The 25,444-nt window shown below is 44.0% G+C and overlaps 1 protein-coding gene across 9 annotated transcripts in view; it reads right to left on the bottom strand.

Moving 5' to 3' along the window:
• ryr2a (ryanodine receptor 2a (cardiac)) overlaps positions 1-25,444 on the bottom strand; it is a 368,722-nt gene that overhangs the window by 219,109 nt on the left and 124,169 nt on the right. For all 9 annotated transcript variants that reach the window (XR_016491186.1, XR_016491187.1, XM_090217869.1 and 6 more), the window contains 7 exons: positions 25,284-25,444; positions 9,929-10,088; positions 6,859-6,945; positions 4,839-5,065; positions 3,211-3,435; positions 1,229-1,808; positions 121-321 (listed from right to left, as the gene is read on the bottom strand). Coding sequence is in view for 7 of the 9 variants with exons in the window: in XM_090217869.1 (XP_090073995.1) it covers positions 121-321; positions 1,229-1,808; positions 3,211-3,435; positions 4,839-5,065; positions 6,859-6,945; positions 9,929-10,088; positions 25,284-25,444 (1,641 nt within the window). In the remaining 2 variants the exon portion in view is untranslated. The remainder of the gene's footprint in view (positions 1-120; positions 322-1,228; positions 1,809-3,210; positions 3,436-4,838; positions 5,066-6,858; positions 6,946-9,928; positions 10,089-25,283) is intronic.

Genomic DNA, 25,444 nt, shown 5'->3' with positions numbered 1-25,444 from the left:
TGATTGACTGACTGATTGACTGACTGACTGACTGGCTGATTGACTGACTGATTGACTGACTGACTGGCTGACTGACTGATTGATTGACTGACTGACTGACAGACTGACTGATTGATCTACCTGTTCCTGAGGAGGAGATCTGAACTCTTTGGTCTTCCTGGCAGTCAGGGCAGCCGACATGTTGAGCGCCTGCATGACCTCGTTATAGCGGAACCGCTGGTTGTCTTGGAGATGAGCCACGAAGTCATCGCTGAAGCCCACCACCGCCTCGATACGGTGGCGCACCTGACAGTCACACAGGTACTGGAGCAGGTGGCACATCTAGAGAGACACAGTCCTGTTAACAACGAGTACTCTGCAGGCAGGCAGCACATCTAGAGAGATACAGTCCTGTTAACAATGAGGACTCTGCAGGCAGGCAGCACATCTATAGAGACACAGTCTGGTTAACAACGAGTACTCTGCAGGCAGGACATCTAGAGAGACACAGTCCTGTTAACAACGAGTACTCTGCAGGCAGGACATCTAGAGAGACACAGTCCTGTTAACAACGAGTACTCTGCAGGCAGGACATCTAGAGAGACACAGTCCTGTTAACAACGAGTACTCTGCAGGCAGGACATCTAGAGAGACACAGTCCTGTTAACAACGAGTACTCTGCAGGCAGCACATCTAGAGAGACACAGTCCTGTTAACAACGAGTACTCTGCAGGCAGGACATCTAGAGAGACACAGTCCTGTTAACAACGAGTACTCTGCAGGCAGGACATCTAGAGAGACACAGTCCTGTTAACAACGAGTACTCTGCAGGCAGCACATCTAGAGAGACACAGTCCTGTTAACAACGAGTACTCTGCAGGCAGGACATCTAGAGAGACACAGTCCTGTTAACAACGAGTACTCTGCAGGCAGCACATCTAGAGAGACACAGTCCTGTTAACAACGAGTACTCTGCAGGCAGGACATCTAGAGAGACACAGTCCTGTTAACAACGAGTACTCTGCAGGCAGCACATCTAGAGAGACACAGTCCGGTTAACAACGGGTACTCAGCAGGCAGCACATCTAGAGAGACACAGTCCGGTTAAAAACGAGTACTCTGCAGGCAGGCAGCACATCTAGAGAGATACAGTCCTGTTAACAATGAGGTAAGTCAGCATTTCAGTCAGCATGTGACAAATACCATTTGATTTGATTTGCAAATATCATGTCCAGTGTGTTTTATGTACCTGCAGTTTGACAGGCTCTGGGAGTTTCATCTGGAGCAGTCCTTTAGGCACCTTCCCCGTCCTCTCCTCTCCTCCAGGCCCCTCCCCTCCTCTTCCTCCCTTAGTGACATCACTCTCGGGCGTGTCCGGGGGCGTGTCCGCGGGCGTGTCCCCTCCCTCTGAGAACACGCTGGGTTCTATCAGCTGTAGAATGTTCTTCAGGTCTCCGTTATGGAACACTCCCATGATCAGTAAGGTATAGAACAACTTAATGAGAGGAACGAACAGGAACTCGGTGCTGCCCCCTATAGGATCTCTGACGTGTAGACTCCCCTCGCTCACCGCCTCCGTCAGCATCTCTATGGTCTTGGTCTTCAGGACGTCCAGGGGAAACTCGGGGCTGAACTGGAAGCAGTCGGCTCCGCTGCAGATGAAGGAGGGGGAGGAGAAGTGCATTCTGGGGCGGAGAGAGGTGCTCAGGCCGATCCCCGGCAGGCCGTGCTTCTTGGTCTCGTCGGGGAACAGAGTGATGGACTTGGTCTCGTCCGTCATGGGGACGATGTATTCATTGTTCATCATGAGTCGCGCCGTTGCATAGGTACTGAGGATAGAAGAAATCGGTTTATTGTCCATTTGGTTAGATTTGATTTGATTTGGTTAGAACAGGAATGAATCCTCTGCCTTTTTACCCCCACACTATGAGAAGAACCCCTGGATGTAGAGCATGTTGTGGTGGGTAAGTGCCTTGCTCAAGGGCACAGTGGTAGATCTGACACCAGCAGCCCACCTGTAGCCAGTTCAGTATCCATTTTTTCATCAACCGGGACTTAATAAGGATCTCTACAGATCGGTGCCCCCCCCACCGGACGGTTGAGCTAACGTAGGCTAATGCGATTAGCATGAGGTTGAACTAACGTAGGCTAATGTGATTAGCATGAGGTTGAACTAACGTAGGCTAATGCGATTAGCATGAGGTTGAGCTAACGTAGGCTAATGTGATTAGCATGAGGTTGAACTAACGTAGGCTAATGTGATTAGCATGAGGTTGAACTAACGTAGGCTAATGCGATTAGCATGAGGTTGAACTAACGTAGGCTAATGTGATTAGCATGAGGTTGAGCTAACATAGGCTAATGTGATTAGCATGAGGTTGAACTAACATAGGCTAATGTGATTAGCATGAGGTTGAACTAACATAGGCTAATGTGATTAGCATGAGGTTGAACTAACATAGGCTAATGTGATTAGCATGAGGTTGAACTAACATAGGCTAATGTGATTAGCATGAGGTTGAACTAACATAGGCTAATGTGATTAGCATGAGGTTGAACTAACATAGGCTAATGTGATTGGCATGAGGTTGAGCTAACATAGGCTAATGCGATTAGCATGAGGTTGTAAGTAACAAGAACATTTCCCAGGACATAGACATATCTGATATGGGTAGAAAGATTAAATCTTGTTAATCTAACTGCACTGTCCAATTTACATCAGCTATTACAGGGAAATGATACCATGCTATTGTTTGAGGAGAGTGCACAGTTATGAACAAGAAAAGTTATTAATAAACCAATTAGGTACATTTGGGCAGTCTTGATACAACATTTTGAACAGAAATGCAATGGTTCATTGGATCAGTCTAAACCTTTGCACATACACTGCTGCCATCTAGTGGCCAACAGCTAAATTGCATCTGGGCTGGAATAATGCATTATGGCCTTTCTCTTGCATTTCAGAGATGATGGTACAAAAAAAATAGAACGGTTGTTTCTTTCTTTGTATTATGTTTTACCAGATCTAATGTGTTATATTCTCTTACATTCATTTCACATTTCCAAAAACTTTTAAGTGTTTCCTTTCAAACGGTTCCAAGAATATGCATATCCTTGCTTCAGGTCCTGAGCTACAGGCAGTTAGATATGGGTATGTAATTTTAGGCAAAAACTGAAAAACTAGCAACATTCCGGTTCCTGGCCCAACTCTCTAACCTGTGGGCTAGCTACCTGAGGTGGATGTCTATGAGCAGGTCGTAGTATCCAGTCCTGAGGAGACCAGGCATGTACTTGTTCTCTATGGCGTAGAGCAGCTGTGCCTCGTCGGCGTGGGAGCAGAGGGCGTGGGCCACACGGTTGTTCCCCAGAGCGCACACAGCAGAGTACAACCTCAGAGTATGGTAGTGGAACTTCAACAGATCCTTCTGCTCAGTCAACTCCAGGATATCAACTGACCTGGGGAGGAGGAGGAGGAGGAGGAGGAGGAGAGAGGAGGAAGAGGAGGAGAGGGGGAGGAGGACGAGGAGGGGAAGAAAGATGACAAGGGGAGGAGGAAGAGGAGGAAGATGACAAGGGGGAGGAAGAGGAGGAAAAGGAGGAGGAATATGAGGAGGAGGAAGAGTAGGGGGAGGAGGATGACAAGGGGGAGGTGGAGGAGGAAGAGGAGAAGGAGGAGGAGGAAGAGGGGGAGAGGTAGAGGAGGAGGAGGGGGAGGAAGAGAGAGGTAGAGGAAGAGGGGGAGGGGGAGAGGTAGAGGAGGCGGAGGAGGGGGAGGAGGAGAGAGGTAGAGGAGGAGGGGAGAATGAAGGGGCGCGGTAGAGGAAGAGGAGGAGGAGGAGGAGGAGTGAGACACAGAAGGTTAAACTGACATACACCTTAGTGAGGAACTTCCTGATTGCAACAACATTTTATTGCTTCTCATACATTACGTTCTGCTATCGTTCACCTTTTCTGCTATCGTTCCCTTTTTCTGCTATCGTTCCACTTTTCTGCTATCGTTCCCCTTTTCTGCTATCGTTCCCCTTTTCTGCTATCGTTCCCCTTTTCTGCTATCGTTCCCCCTCTCAGCTATCGTTCCCCTTTTCTGCTATCGTTCCCCTTTTCTGCTATCACTCCCCTTTTAAGCTATCACTCCCTTTCTCTGCTATCGTTCCCCTTCTCTGCTATCGTTCCCCTTCTCTGCTATTGTTCCCCTTCTCTGCTATCGTTCCCCTTTTCTGCTATCGTTCCCCTTTTCTGCTATCGTTCCCTTTTTCTGCTATCGTTCCCCTTCTCTGCTATCGTTCCCCTTCTCTGCTATCGTTCCCCTTCTCTGCTATCGTTCACCTTCTCTGCTATCGTTCACCTTCTCTGCTATCGTTCACCTTCTCTGCTATCGTTCCCCTGTTCTGCTATCGTTCCCCTTTTCTGCTATCGTTCCCCTTTTCTGCTATCGTTCCCCTGTTCTGCTACCGTTCCCCTTTTCTGCTATCATTCCCCTTCTCTGCTATCGTTCCCTTTTCTGCTATCGTTCCCCTTCTCTGCTATCGTTCCCCTTCTCTGCTATCGTTCCCCTGATCTGCTATCGTTCCCCTGATCTGCTATCGTTCACCTTTTCTGCTATCATTCCCCTGTTCTGCTATCGTTCCCCTTTTCTGCTATCGTTCCCCTTTTCTGCTATCGTTCCCCTTCTCTGCTATCGTTCCCCTTTCTGCTATCGTTCCCCTTCTCTGCAATCGTTAACCGCTGCACTAATTTCTAATAAGACATTTAAAAATCTATAATCTATAATCTATAGGTAGTTAAATTGACAGATATTGTTGTGCTATATTTAAAGCCCTTCCTCACTCCTGACGAGTGGGACAGGGCAGGGTCATCACCTGTTCTCCTCAGGTATATGCAGGGACATGAACTGGAGCGGTTCAGAGCAGCTGACCAGCCAGCCATGGCGGTCGTTGACCCGGGATACATCCACCTTGAGGAAGTGGTTGGGTACCCTGCTCCACAGCACCGGGGTCAGGAACTGGACATGCAGCCTGGGAGGACACTGGGGACAGGAGTTCCTCCTCTCACTCTTAAACAGTCCCGCTGACAGGGGCATGACGTTCTAGTAACATAGAAACAGACAGGTTTAGGGTTAGGTTCTGGGAGGTGAGGGGAGGGGACAGGAGTTCCTCCTCTCATTCTTAAACAGTCCCGGTGACAGGGGCATGATATTCTGATAGAGAAAGTAATGGAGGATTGTGGGTTAGGGACATAATTCACTTCATCACTCTTTCAAAGGTCAAACTACGGCTTTACATAACTGTACCTCCTACAAAAAGTGGTGATCTATTTTTTTGCGTGACATTTAAAAATAAATCAAACATATAAATAAATACTTGGATTGAAACATACAACAGGCTTTACAGTCCTGGAGCTACTGTAGAGGTCAGAGTCCTGGATATACTGTAGAGGTCAGAGTCCTGGAGCTACTGTAGAGATCAGAGTCCTGGAGCTACTGTAGAGATCAGAGTCCTGGAGCTACTGTAGAGGTCAGAGTCCTGGATATACTGTAGAGGTCAGAGTCCTGGATATACTGTAGAGGTCAGAGTCCTGGAGCTACTGTAGAGATCAGAGTCCTGGATATACTGTAGAGGTCAGAGTCCTGGAGCTACTGTAGAGATCAGAGTCCTGGAGCTACTGTAGAGATCAGAGTCCTGGAGCTACTGTAGAGGTCAGAGTCCTGGATCTACTGTAGAGATCAGAGTCCTGGAGCTACTGTAGAGATCAGAGTCCTGGAGCTAATGTAGAGGCCAGAGTCATGGATCTACTGTAGAGGTCAGAGTCCTGGATCTACTGTAGAGGTCAGAGTCCTGGAGCTACTGTAGAGATCAGAGTCCTGGAGCTACTGTAGAGGTCAGAGTCCTGGATCTACTGTAGAGATCAGAGTCCTGGAGCTACTGTAGAGATCAGAGTCCTGGAGCTACTGTAGAGGTCAGAGTCCTGGATCTACTGTAGAGATCAGAGTCCTGGAGCTACTGTAGAGATCAGAGTCCTGGAGCTAATGTAGAGGCCAGAGTCATGGATCTACTGTAGAGGTCAGAGTCCTGGATCTACTGTAGAGGTCAGAGTCCTGGAGCTACTGTAGAGATCAGAGTCCTGGATCTACTGTAGAGATCAGAGTCCTGGAGCTACTGTAGAGGTCAGAGTCCTGGAGCTACTGTAGAGGTCAGAGTCCTGGATCTACTGTAGAGGCCAGAGTCCTGGATCTACTGTAGAGGTCAGAGTCCTGGAGCTACTGTAGAGGTCAGAGTCCTGGAGCTACTGTAGAGGTCAGAGTCCTGGAGCTACTGTAGAGGTCAGAGTCCTGAAGCTACTGTAGAGGTCAGAGTCCTGGAGCTACTGTAGAGGTCAGAGTCCTGGAGCTACTGTAGAGGTCAGAGTCCTGGAGCTACTGTAGAGATCAGAGTCCTGGAGCTACTGTAGAGGTCAGAGTCCTGGAGCTACTGTAGAGATCAGAGTCCTGGAGCTACAGCTACTGTAGAGGTCAGAGTCCTGGAGCTAGATGTAGAGGTCAGAGTCCTGGAGCTACCGTAGTGGTCTGTAGAGTCCCACAGAGACAGTAGCTTTGTGGGTGACGTTCCCTTAGTGTGTGGTTTTAAGAAGAACCTGATCTGATGCAGAGACAGGTACGTGAAGTACACCGAGGTCTCATCAGTGGTGCACCGACCAAAGAAAGCCATTCAGAGGCCTACATAGACAGACAAACCTCATAACCTTCCAAAGCCAGTGGAGAGAGACAGCTCCACGTTGACTTTTCCCAGGTAGCGCATATCTGAGCCCTATGTGTAGACGCCCACTCTCCATCCTGTCAGTACAGAGCAGTAATAGTGTGTCCTGTTCCTCCCTCAAACTCACCTTAATACGTCCTAGTTCAAACTGAAAGATGCTGGGGCTGGTGGCCTGAGCGAACACAGCAGGGAACAGCTTGGTACTGGGCTCCACCTGCAGAGAGAGAACACAGAGACACAGCTATTAAAACACAGGACATGGATAAATCACACCCTATTCCCTATATAGAGCACTACTTTAGACCAGAACCCTATTCCCTATATAGATCACTACTGTTGACCAGAGCCCTATTCCCTATATAGAACACTACTGTTGACCAGAGCCCTATTCCCTATATAGAACACTACTGTTGACCAGAGCCCTATTCCCTATATAGAACACTACTGTTGACCAGGGCCCTATTCCCTATATAGAACACTACTGTTGACCAGAGCCCTATTCCCTATATAGAACACTACTGTTGACCAGAGCCCTATTCCCTATATAGAACACTACTGTTGACCAGAGCCCTATTCCCTATATAGAACACTACTGTTGACCAGAGCCCTATTCCCTATATAGAACACTACTGTTGACCAGAGCTCTATTCCCTGTATAGAACACTACTGTTGACCAGGGCCCTATTCCCTATATAGAGCACTACTTTAGACCAGAACCCTATTCCCTATATAGAACACTACTGTTGACCAGAGCCCTATTCCCTATATAGAACACTACTGTTGACCAGGGCCCTATTCCCTATATAGTACACTACTATATATTGCTGCCAGTAAGATTGCACCTAAATCAACCAACCATCAACCATATCAGATCACCAAGAACTTAAAGGAGAGTGGTTCAATTGTTGTGAAGAAGGCTTCAGGGTGCCCAAGAAAGCCCCAGGACCGTCTCCTAAAGTTGATTCAGCTGTTGGATCGGGGCACCACCAGTACAGAGCTTGCTCAGGAATGGCAGCAGGCAGGTGTGAGTGCATCTGCACGCACAGTGAGGCGAAGACATTTGGAGATGGCCTGGTGTCAAGAAGGGCAGCAAAGAAAAAGCCTCTTCTCTCCAGGAAAAACATCAGGGACAGACTGATATTCTGCAAAAGGTACAGGGACTGGACTGCTGAGGACTGGGGTAAAGTCATTTCCTCTGATGAATCCCCTTTCCGATTGTTTGGGGCATCCGGTAAAAAGCTTGTCCGGAGAAGACAAGGTGAGCGCTACCATCAGTCCTGTGTCATGCCAACAGTAAAGCATCCTGAGACCATTCATGTGTGGGGTTGCTTCTCAGCCAAGGGAGTGGGCTCACTCACAATTTTGCATAAGAACACAGCCATGAATAAAGAATGGTACCATCACATCCTCCGAGAGCAACTTCTCCCAACCATCCAGGAACAGTTTGGTGATGAACAAGGCCTTTTCCAGCATGATGGAGCACCTTGCCATAAGGAAAAAGTGATAACTAAGTGGCTCGAGGAACAAAACATCAATATTTTGGGTCCATGGCCAGGAAACTCCCCAGACCTTAATCCCATTGAGAACTTGTGGTTAATCCTCAAGAGGCGGGTGGACAAACAAAACCCCACAAATTCTGACAAACTCCAAGCATTGATTATGCAAGAATGGGCTGCCATCAGTCAGGATGTGGCCCAGAAGTTAATTGACAGCATGCCAGGGCAGATTGCAGAGGTCTTGAAAAAGAAGGGTCAACACTGCAAATAGTGACTCTATGCATCAACTTCATGTAATTGTCAATAAAAGCCTTCGACACTTATGAAATGCTTGTAATTATACTTCAGTATTCCATAGTAACATCTGACAAAAATATCTAGACACTGAAGCAGAAAACTTTGTGAAAATTACATTTGCGTCATTCTCAAAACTTTTGGCTACGACTGTACATGGTCCACATTGTCAGCAAGGAGTGTCTGCTAAATGACTCACTGACTGTAAGTGACTCTGGATCAGAGCGTCTGCTAAATGACTCACTGACTGTAAGTGACTCTGGATCAGAGCGTCTGCTAAATGACTCACTGACTGTAAGTGACTCTGGATCAGACCATCTGCTAAATGACTCACTGACTGTAAGTGACTCTGGATCAGAGCGTCTGCTAAATGACTCACTGACTGTAAGTGACTCTGGATCAGACCATCTGCTAAATGACTCACTGACTGTAAGTGACTCTGGATCAGAGCGTCTGCTAAATGACTCACTGACTGTAAGTGACTCTGGATCAGACCGTCTGCTAAATGACTCACTGACTGTAAGTGACTCTGGATCAGACTGACTGTAAGTGACTCTGAATCAGAGCGTCTGCTAAATGACTCACTGACTGTAAGTGACTCTGGATCAGAGCGTCTGCTAAATGACTCACTGACTGTAAGTGACTCTGGATCAGAGCGTCTGCTAAATGACTCACTGACTGTAAGTGACTCTGGATCAGACCGTCTGCTAAATGACTCACTGACTGTAAGTGACTCTGGATCAGAGCGTCTGCTAAATGACTCACTGACTGTAAGTGGCTCTGAATCAGAGCGTCTGCTAAATGACTCACTGACTGTAAGTGACTCTGGATCAGAGCGTCTGCTAAATGACTCACTGACTGTAAGTGACTCTGAATCAGAGCGTCTGCTAAATGACTCACTGACTGTAAGTGGCTCTGGATCACACCGTCTGCTAAATTACTCACTGACTGTAAGTGACTCTGGATCAGAGCGTCTGCTAAATGACTCACTGACTGTAAGTGGCTCTGGATCAGAGCGTCTGCTAAATGACTCACTGACTGTAAGTGGCTCTGGATCAGAGCGTCTGCTAAATGACTCACTGACTGTAAGTGACTCTGGATCAGACCGTCTGCTAAATGACTCACTGACTGTAAGTGGCTCTGGATCAGAGCGTCTGCTAAATGACTCACTGACTGTAAGTGACTCTGGATCAGAGCTTCTGCTAAATGACTCACTGACTGTAAGTGACTCTGGATCAGACCGTCTGCTAAATGACTCACTGACTGTAAGTGACTCTGGATCAGAGCGTCTGCTAAATGACTCACTGACTGTAAGTGACTCTGGATCAGACCGTCTGCTAAATGACTATCATGTAAATGTAGCAATAGGAGGTTGATGACCATGTGGTAACAGAGCTGTGTCTCCACCTGGTAGTACGTGCTGAGCTCCTTCCCGTTGGCAGTGAAGGTTAGCAGTCCGTTAACTGTGTCCACCAGACATCCAATCTCCAGACCGTTGTTGTTCCGGCCCTGACCAGGACTCGTACTCTCTCCAGCCCACACCATGTAGCAGTTACTACGCTTGATGCTATAGACAGAGACAGAGACAGCAGTTACTACACTTAATGCTATAGACAGAGACAGTAGTTACTACACTTAATGCTATAGACAGAGACAGAGACAGTAGTTACTACACTTAATGCTATAGACAGAGACAGTAGTTACTACGCTTGATGCTATAGACCGAGACAGAGACAGTAGTTACTACACTTGATAGTATAGACAGAGACAGTAGTTACTACGCTTGATGCTATAGACAGAGACAGCAGTTACTACGCTTGATGCTATAGACAGAGACAGAGACAGTAGTTACTACGCTTGATGCTATAGACAGAGACAGTAGTTACTACGCTTGATGCTATAGACAGAGACAGTAGTTACTACGCTTGATGCTATAGACAGAGACAGCAGTTACTACGCTTGATGCTATAGACAGAGACAGCAGTTACTACGCTTGATGCTATAGACAGAGACAGCAGTTACTACGCTTGATGCTATAGACAGAGACAGCAGTTACTACGCTTGATGCTATAGACAGAGACAGAGACAGTAGTTACTACGCTTGATGCTATAGACAGAGACAGAGACAGTAGTTACTACGCTTGATGCTATAGACAGAGACAGTAGTTACTACACTTGATGCTATAGACAGAGACAGAGACAGTAGTTACTACGCTTGATGCTATAGACAGAGACAGCAGTTACTACGCTTGATGCTATAGACAGAGACAGAGACAGTAGTTACTACGCTTGATGCTATAGACAGAGACAGCAGTTACTACACTTGATGCTATAGACAGAGACAGAGACAGTAGTTACTACGCTTGATGCTATAGACAGAGACAGCAGTTACTACGCTTGATGCTATAGACAGAGACAGCAGTTACTACGCTTGATGCTATAGACAGAGACAGAGACAGTAGTTACTACGCTTGATGCTATAGACAGAGACAGTAGTTACTACACTTGATGCTATAGACAGAGACAGAGACAGTAGTTACTACGCTTGATGCTATAGACAGAGACAGCAGTTACTACGCTTGATGCTATAGACAGAGACAGAGACAGTAGTTACTACGCTTGATGCTATAGACAGAGACAGAGACAGTAGTTACTACGCTTGATGCTATAGACAGAGACAGCAGTTACTACGCTTGATGCTATAGACAGAGACAGAGACAGTAGTTACTACGCTTGATGCTATAGACAGAGACAGTAGTTACTACACTTGATGCTATAGACAGAGACAGAGACAGTAGTTACTACACTTGATGCTATAGACAGAGACAGAGACAGCAGTTACTACGCTGGATGCTATAGACAGAGACAGAGACAGTAGTTACTACGCTTGATGCTATAGACAGAGACAGTAGTTAATACACTTGATGCTATAGACAGAGACAGTAGTTACTACGCTGGATGCTATAGACAGAGACAGTAGTTACTACACTTGATGCTATAGACAGAGACAGCAGTTACTACGCTTGATGCTATAGACAGAGACAGAGACAGTAGTTACTACGCTGGATGCTATAGACAGAGACAGTAGTTACTACACTTGATGCTATAGACAGAGACAGTAGTTACTACGCTTGATGCTATAGACAGAGACAGCAGTTACTACGCTTGATGCTATAGACAGAGACAGCAGTTACTACGCTTGATGCTATAGACAGAGACAGAGACAGTAGTTACTACGCTTGATGCTATAGACAGAGACAGTAGTTACTACACTTGATGCTATAGACAGAGACAGAGACAGTAGTTACTACGCTTGATGCTATAGACAGAGACAGCAGTTACTACGCTTGATGCTATAGACAGAGACAGAGACAGTAGTTACTACGCTTGATGCTATAGACAGAGACAGAGACAGTAGTTACTACGCTTGATGCTATAGACAGAGACAGCAGTTACTACGCTTGATGCTATAGACAGAGACAGAGACAGTAGTTACTACGCTTGATGCTATAGACAGAGACAGTAGTTACTACACTTGATGCTATAGACAGAGACAGAGACAGTAGTTACTACACTTGATGCTATAGACAGAGACAGAGACAGCAGTTACTACGCTGGATGCTATAGACAGAGACAGAGACAGTAGTTACTACGCTTGATGCTATAGACAGAGACAGTAGTTAATACACTTGATGCTATAGACAGAGACAGTAGTTACTACGCTGGATGCTATAGACAGAGACAGTAGTTACTACACTTGATGCTATAGACAGAGACAGCAGTTACTACGCTTGATGCTATAGACAGAGACAGAGACAGTAGTTACTACGCTGGATGCTATAGACAGAGACAGTAGTTACTACACTTGATGCTATAGACAGAGACAGTAGTTACTACGCTGGATGCTATAGACAGAGACAGAGACAGCAGTTACTACGCTTGATACTATAGATAGAGACAGAGACAGTAGTTACTACGCTTGATGCTATAGACAGAGACAGAGACAGTAGTTACTACGCTTGATGCTATAGACAGAGACAGTAGTTACTACACTTGATGCTATAGACAGAGACAGAGACAGCAGTTACTACGCTGGATGCTATAGACAGAGACAGAGACAGTAGTTACTACGCTTGATGCTATAGACAGAGACAGTAGTTACTACGCTTGATGCTATAGACAGAGACAGTAGTTACTACGCTTGATGCTATAGACAGAGACAGTAGTTACTACACTTGATGCTATAGACAGAGACAGTAGTTACTACGCTGGATGCTATAGACAGAGACAGTAGTTACTACACTTGATGCTATAGACAGAGACAGTAGTTACTACGCTGGATGCTAAAGACAGAGACAGCAGTTACTACACTTGATACTATAGACAGAGACAAAGACAGTAGTTACTACGCTTGATGCTATAGACAGAGACAGTAGTTACTACACTTGATGCTATAGACAGAGACAGTAGTTACTACGCTGGATGCTATAGACAGAGACAGCAGTTACTACACTTGATACTATAGACAGAGACAAAGACAGTAGTTACTACGCTTGATGCTATAGACAGAGACAGAGACAGTAGTTACTACGCTGGATGCTATAGACAGAGACAGAGACAGCAGTTACTACACTTGATGCTATAGACAGAGACAGTAGTTACTACGCTTGATGCTATAGACAGAGACAGAGACAGTAGTTACTACACTTGATGCTATAGACAGAGACAGAGACAGTAGTTACTACGCTGGATGCTATAGACAGAGACAGTAGTTACTACGCTTGATGCTATAGACAGAGACAGAGACAGTAGTTACTACGCTTGATGCTATAGACAGAGACAGAGACAGCAGTTACTACGCTTGATGCTATAGACAGAGACAGAGACAGTAGTTACTACACTTGATGCTATAGACAGAGATAGAGACAGTAGTTACTACACTTGATGCTATAGACAGAGACAGTAGTTACTACGCTTGATGCTATAGACAGAGACAGTAGTTACTACACTTGATGCTATAGACAGAGACAGTAGTTACTACACTTGATGCTATAGACAGAGACAGAGACAGTAGTTACTACACTTGATGCTATAGACAGAGACAGTAGTTACTACGCTTGATGCTATAGACAGAGACAGTAGTTACTATGCTTGATGCTATAGACAGAGACAGTAGTTACTACACTTGATGCTATAGACAGAGACAGTAGTTACCACGCTTGATGCTATAGACAGAGACAGAGACAGTAGTTACTACACTTGATGCTATAGACAGAGACAGAGACAGTAGTTACTACGCTTGATGCTATAGACAGAGACAGAGACAGTAGTTACTACACTTGATGCTATAGACAGAGATAGAGACAGTAGTTACTACGCTTGATGCTATAGACAGAGACAGTAGTTACTACGCTTGATGCTATAGACAGAGACAGAGACAGTAGTTACTACGCTTGATGCTATAGACAGAGACAGTAGTTACTACACTTGATGCTATAGACAGAGACAGAGACAGTAGTTACTACGCTTGATGCTATAGACAGAGACAGTAGTTACTACGCTTGATGCTATAGACAGAGACAGTAGTTACTACACTTGATGCTATAGACAGAGACAGAGACAGTAGTTACTACACTTGATGCTATAGACAGAGACAGAGACAGCAGTTACTAAGCTTGATGCTATAGACAGAGACAGAGACAGCAGTTACTACGCTTGATGCTATAGACAGAGACAGAGACAGCAGTTACTAAGCTTGATGCTATAGACAGAGACAGAGACAGTAGTTACTACGCTTGATGCTATAGACAGAGACAGAGACAGTAGTTACTACGCTTGATGCTATAGACAGAGACAGAGACAGTAGTTACTACACTTGATGCTATAGACAGAGACAGAGACAGTAGTTACTGCACTTGATGCTATAAACAGAGATAGAGACAGCAGTTACTACACTTGATGCTATAGACAGAGACAGAGACAGCAGTTACTACGCTTGATGCTATAGACAGAGACAGAGACAGCAGTTACTAAGCTTGATGCTATAGACAGAGACAGAGACAGTAGTTACTACGCTTGATGCTATAGACAGAGACAGAGACAGTAGTTACTACGCTTGATGCTACAGACCGAGACAGAGACAGCAGTTACTACACTTGATGCTATAGACAGAGACAGTAGTTACTACACTTGATGCTATAGACAGAGACAGAGACAGTAGTTACTACACTTGATGCTATAGACAGAGACAGTAGTTACTACGCTTGATGCTATAGACAGAGACAGTAGTTACTATGCTTGATGCTATAGACAGAGACAGTAGTTACTACACTTGATGCTATAGACAGAGACAGTAGTTACTACGCTTGATGCTATAGACAGAGACAGAGACAGTAGTTACTACACTTGATGCTATAGACAGAGACAGAGACAGTAGTTACTACGCTTGATGCTATAGACAGAGACAGAGACAGTAGTTACTACACTTGATGCTATAGACAGAGATAGAGACAGTAGTTACTACGCTTGATGCTATAGACAGAGACAGTAGTTACTACGCTTGATGCTATAGACAGAGACAGAGACAGTAGTTACTACGCTTGATGCTATAGACAGAGACAGTAGTTACTACACTTGATGCTATAGACAGAGACAGAGACAGTAGTTACTACGCTTGATGCTATAGACAGAGACAGTAGTTACTACGCTTGATGCTATAGACAGAGACAGTAGTTACTACACTTGATGCTATAGACAGAGACAGAGACAGTAGTTACTACACTTGATGCTATAGACAGAGACAGAGACAGCAGTTACTAAGCTTGATGCTATAGACAGAGACAGAGACAGCAGTTACTACGCTTGATGCTATAGACAGAGACAGAGACAGCAGTTACTAAGCTTGATGCTATAGACAGAGACAGAGACAGTAGTTACTACGCTTGATGCTATAGACAGAGACAGAGACAGCAGTTACTAAGCTTGATGCTATAGACAGAGACAGAGACAGCAGTTACTACGCTTGATGCTATAGACAGAGACAGAGACAGCAGTTACTAAGCTTGATGCTATAGACAGAGACAGAGACAGCAGTTACTACACTTGATGCTATAGACAGAGACAGAGACAGTAGTTACTACGCTTGATGCTATAGACAGAGACAGAGACAGTAGTTACTACACTTGATGCTATAGACAGAGACAGAGACAGTAGTTACTGCACTTGATGCTATAAACAGAGATAGAGACAGCAGTTACTACACTTGATGCTATAGACAGAGACAGAGACAGCAGTTACTACGCTTGATGCTATAGACAGAGACAGAGACAGCAGTTACTAAGCTTGATGCTATAGACAGAGACAGAGACAGTAGTTACTACGCTTGATGCTATATACAGAGACAGAGACAGTAGTTACTACGCTTGATGCTACAGACCGAGACAGAGACAGCAGTTACTACACTTGATGCTATAGACAGAGACAGAGACAGTAGTTACTATGCTTGATGCTATAGACAGAGACAGAGACAGTAGTTACTACGCTTGATGCTATAGACAGAGACAGTAGTTACTACGCTTGATGCTATAGACAGAGACAGAGACAGCAGTTACTACACTTGATGCTATAGACAGAGACAGTAGTTACTACACTTGATGCTATAGACAGAGACAGAGACAGTAGTTACTACGCTTGATGCTATAGACAGAGACAGTAGTTACTACGCTTGATGCTATAGACAGAGACAGTAGTTACTACGCTTGATGCTATAGACAGAGACAGTAGTTACTACGCTTGATGCTATAGACAGAGACAGTAGTTACTACGCTTGATGCTATAGACAGAGACAGAGACAGTAGTTACTACGCTTGATGCTATAGACAGAGACAGCAGTTACTACGCTTGACGCTATAGACAGAGACAGAGACTGTAGTTACTATGCTTGATGCTATAGACAGAGACAGAGACAGTAGTTACTACGCTTGATGCTATAGACAGAGACAGCAGTTACTACGCTTGATACTATAGACAGAGACTGTAGTTACTACGCTTGATGCTATAGACAGAGACAGAGACAGCAGTTACTACGCTTGATGCTATAGACAGAGACAGTAGTTACTACGCTTGATGCTATAGACAGAGACAGAGACAGTAGTTACTACACTTGATGCTATAGACAGAGACAGTAGTTACTACGCTTGATGCTATAGACAGAGACAGAGACAGTAGTTACTACACTTGATGCTATAGACAGAGACAGTAGTTACTACGCTTGATGCTATAGACAGAGACAGAGACAGTAGTTACTACGCTTGATGCTATAGACAGAGACAGAGACTGTAGTTACTACGCTTGATGCTGTAGACAGAGACAGTAGATACTACACTTGATGCTATAGACAGAGACAGTAGTTACTACGCTTGATGCTATAGACAGAGACAGTAGATACTACACTTGATGCTATAGACAGAGACAGTAGTTACTACGCTTGATGCTGTAGACAGAGACAGTAGATACTACACTTGATGCTATAGACAGAGACAGAGACAGTAGTTACTACACTTGATGCTATAGACAGAGACAGTAGTTACTACACTTGATGCTATAGACAGAGACAGTAGTTACTACGCTTGATGCTATAGACAGAGACAGAGACAGCAGTTACTACGCTTGATGCTATAGACAGAGACAGAGACAGTAGTTACTACACTTGATGCTATAGACAGAGATAGAGACAGTAGTTACTACACTTGATGCTATAGACAGAGACAGTAGTTACTACGCTTGATGCTATAGACAGAGACAGTAGTTACTACACTTGATGCTATAGACAGAGACAGTAGTTACTACACTTGATGCTATAGACAGAGACAGAGACAGTAGTTACTACACTTGATGCTATAGACAGAGACAGTAGTTACTACGCTTGATGCTATAGACAGAGACAGTAGTTACTATGCTTGATGCTATAGACAGAGACAGTAGTTACTACACTTGATGCTATAGACAGAGACAGTAGTTACTACGCTTGATGCTATAGACAGAGACAGAGACAGTAGTTACTACACTTGATGCTATAGACAGAGACAGAGACAGTAGTTACTACGCTTGATGCTATAGACAGAGACAGAGACAGTAGTTACTACACTTGATGCTATAGACAGAGATAGAGACAGTAGTTACTACGCTTGATGCTATAGACAGAGACAGTAGTTACTACGCTTGATGCTATAGACAGAGACAGAGACAGTAGTTACTACGCTTGATGCTATAGACAGAGACAGTAGTTACTACACTTGATGCTATAGACAGAGACAGAGACAGTAGTTACTACGCTTGATGCTATAGACAGAGACAGTAGTTACTACGCTTGATGCTATAGACAGAGACAGTAGTTACTACACTTGATGCTATAGACAGAGACAGAGACAGTAGTTACTACACTTGATGCTATAGACAGAGACAGAGACAGCAGTTACTAAGCTTGATGCTATAGACAGAGACAGAGACAGCAGTTACTACGCTTGATGCTATAGACAGAGACAGAGACAGCAGTTACTAAGCTTGATGCTATAGACAGAGACAGAGACAGTAGTTACTACGCTTGATGCTATAGACAGAGACAGAGACAGTAGTTACTACGCTTGATGCTATAGACAGAGACAGAGACAGTAGTTACTACACTTGATGCTATAGACAGAGACAGAGACAGTAGTTACTGCACTTGATGCTATAAACAGAGATAGAGACAGCAGTTACTACACTTGATGCTATAGACAGAGACAGAGACAGCAGTTACTACGCTTGATGCTATAGACAGAGACAGAGACAGCAGTTACTAAGCTTGATGCTATAGACAGAGACAGAGACAGTAGTTACTACGCTTGATGCTATAGACAGAGACAGAGACAGTAGTTACTACGCTTGATGCTACAGACCGAGACAGAGACAGCAGTTACTACACTTGATGCTATAGACAGAGACAGAGACAGTAGTTACTACGCTTGATGCTATAGACAGAGACAGAGACAGTAGTTACTACGCTTGATGCTATAGACAGAGACAGTAGTTACTACGCTTGATGCTATAGACAGAGACAGAGACAGCAGTTACTACACTTGATGCTATAGACAGAGACAGTAGTTACTACACTTGATGCTATAGACAGAGACAGAGACAGTAGTTACTACGCTTGATGCTATAGACAGAGACAGAGACAGCAGTTACTACACTTGATGCTATAGACAGAGACAGTAGTTACTACACTTGATGCTATAGACAGAGACAGAGACAGTAGTTACTATGCTTGATGCTATAGACAGAGACAGAGACAGAAGTTACTACACTTTATGTTATAGACAGAGACAGAGACAGTAGTTACTACGCTTGATGCTATAGACAGAGACAGAGACAGTAGTCACTACACTTGATGCTATAGACAGAGACAGAGACAGTAGTTACTACACTTGATGCTATAGACAGAGATAGAGACAGTAGTTACTACGCTTGATGCTATAGACAGAGACAGTAGTTACTACACTTGATGCTATAGACAGAGACAGAGACAGTAGTTACTACACTTGATGCTATAGACAGAGACAGTAGTTACTACGCTTGATGCTATAGACAGAGACAGAGACAGTAGTTACTACGCTTGATGCTATAGACAGAGACAGAGACAGTAGTTACTACGCTTGATGCTATAGACAGAGACAGTAGTTACTACGCTTGATGCTATAGACAGAGACAGAGACAGCAGTTACTAAGCTTGATGCTATAGACAGAGACAGAGACAGTAGTTACTACGCTTGATGCTATAGACAGAGACAGAGACAGCAGTTACTAAGCTTGATGCTATAGACAGAGACAGAGACAGTAGTTACTACGCTTGATACTATAGACAGAGACAGAGACAGTAGTTACTACGCTTGATGCTATAGACAGAGACAGAGACAGCAGTTACTAAGCTTGATGCTATAGACAGAGACAGAGACAGTAGTTACTACGCTTGATACTATAGACAGAGACAGAGACAGTAGTTACTACGCTTGATGCTATAGACAGAGACAGAGACTGTAGTTACTACGCTTGATGCTGTAGACAGAGACAGTAGATACTACACTTGATGCTATAGACAGAGACAGTAGATACTACACTTGATGCTATAGACAGAGACAGTAGTTACTACGCTTGATGCTGTAGACAGAGACAGTAGATACTACACTTGATGCTATAGACAGAGACAGAGACAGTAGTTACTACACTTGATGCTATAGACAGAGACAGTAGTTACTACACTTGATGCTATAGACAGAGACAGTAGTTACTACGCTTGATGCTATAGACAGAGACAGAGACAGCAGTTACTACGCTTGATGCTATAGACAGAGACAGAGACAGTAGTTACTACACTTGATGCTATAGACAGAGATAGAGACAGTAGTTACTACACTTGATGCTATAGACAGAGACAGTAGTTACTACGCTTGATGCTATAGACAGAGAGAGTAGTTACTACACTTGATGCTATAGACAGAGACAGTAGTTACTACACTTGATGCTATAGACAGAGACAGAGACAGTAGTTACTACACTTGATGCTATAGACAGAGACAGTAGTTACTACGCTTGATGCTATAGACAGAGACAGTAGTTACTATGCTTGATGCTATAGACAGAGACAGTAGTTACTACACTTGATGCTATAGACAGAGACAGTAGTTACTACGCTTGATGCTATAGACAGAGACAGAGACAGTAGTTACTACACTTGATGCTATAGACAGAGACAGAGACAGTAGTTACTACGCTTGATGCTATAGACAGAGACAGAGACAGTAGTTACTACACTTGATGCTATAGACAGAGATAGAGACAGTAGTTACTACGCTTGATGCTATAGACAGAGACAGTAGTTACTACGCTTGATGCTATAGACAGAGACAGAGACAGTAGTTACTACGCTTGATGCTATAGACAGAGACAGTAGTTACTACACTTGATGCTATAGACAGAGACAGAGACAGTAGTTACTACGCTTGATGCTATAGACAGAGACAGTAGTTACTACGCTTGATGCTATAGACAGAGACAGTAGTTACTACACTTGATGCTATAGACAGAGACAGAGACAGTAGTTACTACACTTGATGCTATAGACAGAGACAGAGACAGCAGTTACTAAGCTTGATGCTATAGACAGAGACAGAGACAGCAGTTACTACGCTTGATGCTATAGACAGAGACAGAGACAGCAGTTACTAAGCTTGATGCTATAGACAGAGACAGAGACAGTAGTTACTACGCTTGATGCTATAGACAGAGACAGAGACAGTAGTTACTACGCTTGATGCTATAGACAGAGACAGAGACAGTAGTTACTACACTTGATGCTATAGACAGAGACAGAGACAGTAGTTACTGCACTTGATGCTATAAACAGAGATAGAGACAGCAGTTACTACACTTGATGCTATAGACAGAGACAGAGACAGCAGTTACTACGCTTGATGCTATAGACAGAGACAGAGACAGCAGTTACTAAGCTTGATGCTATAGACAGAGACAGAGACAGTAGTTACTACGCTTGATGCTATAGACAGAGGCAGAGACAGTAGTTACTACGCTTGATGCTACAGACCGAGACAGAGACAGCAGTTACTACACTTGATGCTATAGACAGAGACAGAGACAGTAGTTACTACGCTTGATGCTATAGACAGAGACAGAGACAGTAGTTACTACGCTTGATGCTATAGACAGAGACAGTAGTTACTACGCTTGATGCTATAGACAGAGACAGAGACAGCAGTTACTACACTTGATGCTATAGACAGAGACAGTAGTTACTACACTTGATGCTATAGACAGAGACAGAGACAGTAGTTACTACACTTGATGCTATAGACAGAGACAGAGACAGCAGTTACTACACTTGATGCTATAGACAGAGACAGTAGTTACTACACTTGATGCTATAGACAGAGACAGAGACAGTAGTTACTATGCTTGATGCTATAGACAGAGACAGAGACAGCAGTTACTACACTTTATGTTATAGACAGAGACAGAGACAGTAGTTACTACGCTTGATGCTATAGACAGAGACAGAGACAGTAGTCACTACACTTGATGCTATAGACAGAGACAGAGACAGTAGTTACTACACTTGATGCTATAGACAGAGATAGAGACAGTAGTTACTACGCTTGATGCTATAGACAGAGACAGAGACAGTAGTTACTACACTTGATGCTATAGACAGAGACAGAGACAGTAGTTACTACGCTTGATGCTATAGACAGAGACAGAGACAGTAGTTACTACACTTGATGCTATAGACAGAGACAGTAGTTACTACGCTTGATGCTATAGACAGAGACAGAGACAGTAGTTACTACGCTTGATGCTATAGACAGAGACAGAGACAGTAGTTACTACGCTTGATGCTATAGACAGAGACAGTAGTTACTACGCTTGATGCTATAGACAGAGACAGAGACAGCAGTTACTAAGCTTGATGCTATAGACAGAGACAGAGACAGTAGTTACTACGCTTGATGCTATAGACAGAGACAGAGACAGCAGTTACTAAGCTTGATGCTATAGACAGAGACAGAGACAGTAGTTACTACGCTTGATACTATAGACAGAGACAGAGACAGTAGTTACTACGCTTGATGCTATAGACAGAGACAGAGACAGCAGTTACTAAGCTTGATGCTATAGACAGAGACAGAGACAGTAGTTACTACGCTTGATACTATAGACAGAGACAGAGACAGTAGTTACTACGCTTGATGCTATAGACAGAGACAGAGACAGCAGTTACTAAGCTTGATGCTATAGATAGAGACAGAGACAGTAGTTACTACGCTTGATACTATAGACAGAGACAGAGACAGTAGTTACTACGCTTGATGCTATAGACAGAGACAGTAGTTACTACGCTTGATGCTATAGACAGAGACAGAGACAGTAGTTACTACGCTTGATGCTATAGACAGAGACAGCAGTTACTACGCTTGATGCTATAGACAGAGACAGAGACTGTAGTTACTATGCTTGATGCTATAGACAGAGACAGAGACAGTAGTTACTACGCTTGATGCTATAGACAGAGACAGTAGTTACTACGCTTGATGCTATAGACAGAGACAGAGACAGTAGTTACTACGCTTGATACTATAGACAGATACAGAGACAGTAGTTACTACGCTTGATGCTATAGACAGAGACAGAGACAGTAGTTATTACGCTTGATACTATAGACAGAGACAGAGACAGTAGTTACTACGCTTGATGCTATAGACAGAGACAGAGACAGTAGTTACTACGCTTGATGCTATAGACAGAGACAGAGACTGTAGTTACTACACTTGATGCTATAGACAGATACAGAGACAGTAGTTACTACACTTGATGCTATAGACAGAGACAGTAGTTACTACGCTTGATGCTATAGACAGAGACAGAGACAGCAGTTACTACGCTTGATGCTATAGACAGAGACAGAGACAGTAGTTACTACGCTTGATGCTATAGACAGAGATAGAGACAGTAGTTACTACGCTTGATGCTATAGACAGAGACAGAGACAGTAGTTACTACGCTTGATGCTATAGACAGAGACAGAGACAGCAGTTACTACGCTGGATGCTATAGACAGAGACAGAGACAGTAGTTACTACACTTGATACTATAGACAGAGACAGCAGTTACTACGCTTGATGCTATAGACAGAGACAGAGACAGTAGTTACTACACTTGATGCTATAGACAGAGACAGAGACAGCAGTTACTACGCTTGATGCTATAGACAGAGACAGTAGTTACTACACTTGATGCTATAGACAGAGACAGTAGTTACTACACTTGATGCTATAGACAGAGACAGTAGTTACTACACTTGATGCTATAGACAGAGACAGAGACAGCAGTTACTACGCTTGATGCTATAGACAGAGACAGAGACAGTAGTTACTACGCTTGATGCTATAGACAGAGATAGAGACAGTAGTTACTACGCTTGATGCTATAGACAGAGACAGAGACAGTAGTTACTACGCTTGATGCTATAGACAGAGACAGAGACAGCAGTTACTACGCTGGATGCTATAGACAGAGACAGAGACAGTAGTTACTACACTTGATACTATAGACAGAGACAGCAGTTACTACGCTTGATGCTATAGACAGAGACAGAGACAGTAGTTACTACACTTGATGCTATAGACAGAGACAGAGACAGCAGTTACTACGCTTGATGCTATAGACAGAGACAGTAGTTACTACGCTTGATGCTATAGACAGAGACAGAGACAGTAGTTACTACACTTGATGCTATAGACAGAGACAGAGACAGCAGTTACTACGCTTGATGCTATAGACAGAGACAGTAGTTACTACGCTTGATACTATAGACAGATACAGAGACAGTAGTTACTATGCTTGATGCTATAGACAGAGACAGAGACAGCAGTTACTACACTTGATGCTATAGACAGAGACAGTAGTTACTACGCTTGATGCTATAGACAGAGACAGAGACAGTAGTTACTACGCTTGATACTATAGACAGATACAGAGACAGTAGTTACTATGCTTGATGCTATAGACAGAGACAGAGACAGCAGTTACTACACTTGATGCTATAGACAGAGACAGTAGTTACTACGCTTGATGCTATAGACAGAGACAGAGACAGTAGTTACTACGCTTGATGCTATAGACAGAGACAGAGACTGTAGTTACTACGCTTGATGCTATAGACAGAGACAGTAGTTACTACACTTGATGCTATAGACAGAGACAGAGACTGTAGTTACTACGCTTGATACTATAGACAGAGACAGAAGTTACTACGCTTGATGCTATAGACAGAGACAGAGACAGCAGTTACTACGCTTGATGCTATAGACAGAGACATAGACAGTAGTTACTACGCTGGATGCTATAGACAGAGACAGAGACAGTAGTTACTACGCTTGATGCTATAGACAGAGACATAGACAGCAGTTACTACGCTTGATGCTATAGACAGAGACAGTAGTTACTACACTTGATGCTATAGACAGAGACAGTAGTTACTACGCTTGATGCTATAGACAGAGACAGAGACAGTAGTTACTACGCTTGATGCTATAGACAGAGACAGTAGTTACTACGCTTGATGCTATAGACAGAGACAGAGACAGTAGTTACTACGCTTGATGCTATAGACAGAGACAGAGACAGTAGTTACTACGCTTGATACTATAGACAGAGACAGAGACAGCAGTTACTAAGCTTGAGGCTATAGACAGAGACAGAGACAGTAGTTACTACGCTGGATGCTATAGACAGAGACAGAGACAGTAGTTACTACGCTTGATACTATAGACAGAGACAGAGACAGCAGTTACTAAGCTTGATGCTATAGACAGAGACAGTAGTTACTACGCTGGATGCTATAGACAGATACAGAGACAGCAGTTACTAAGCTTGAGGCTATAGACAGAGACAGAGACAGTAGTTACTACGCTTGATACTATAGACAGAGACAGAGACACTTCACAATCATCGTTTTACAGTACAACCACAACCATAAAAGAAGAAACATTTGATATGTGAAATTCAAAATATTTCAACCACATAAGAAGCATATTATGAGTAATGAGTAATGAGTATGACTAGCAGGATATTTGAGTATCAGTTCTGATTGAGTCTGACCACAGGACCGTGTGTGTGTCCTCAGCTTGACCCCAGGAACCCCCAGATATCTGACCTCTCGTGAACTTTGCCCTTCTCGTCTCCCAGGGTTACGGTGACGGTGCGGACCTTTTGGAGGTCGAAGGCCATGTCGTACTGGTGGAAGTCAGAGGTCACCCAGCCAACCCACACACTGCTGGGCTCCTGACCTGGGAAGATCCTCACTGAGTAGTAGTA

The sequence above is a fragment of the Oncorhynchus mykiss genome, chromosome 23 (assembly GCF_057628025.1).
Source record: "Oncorhynchus mykiss isolate SJ-2025 chromosome 23, ASM5762802v1, whole genome shotgun sequence".
Classification (NCBI taxonomy): domain Eukaryota; kingdom Metazoa; phylum Chordata; class Actinopteri; order Salmoniformes; family Salmonidae; genus Oncorhynchus; species Oncorhynchus mykiss.
Note: the sequence above shows the minus strand (reverse complement) of the source record. Positions and strands in the feature narration are given on the sequence as shown.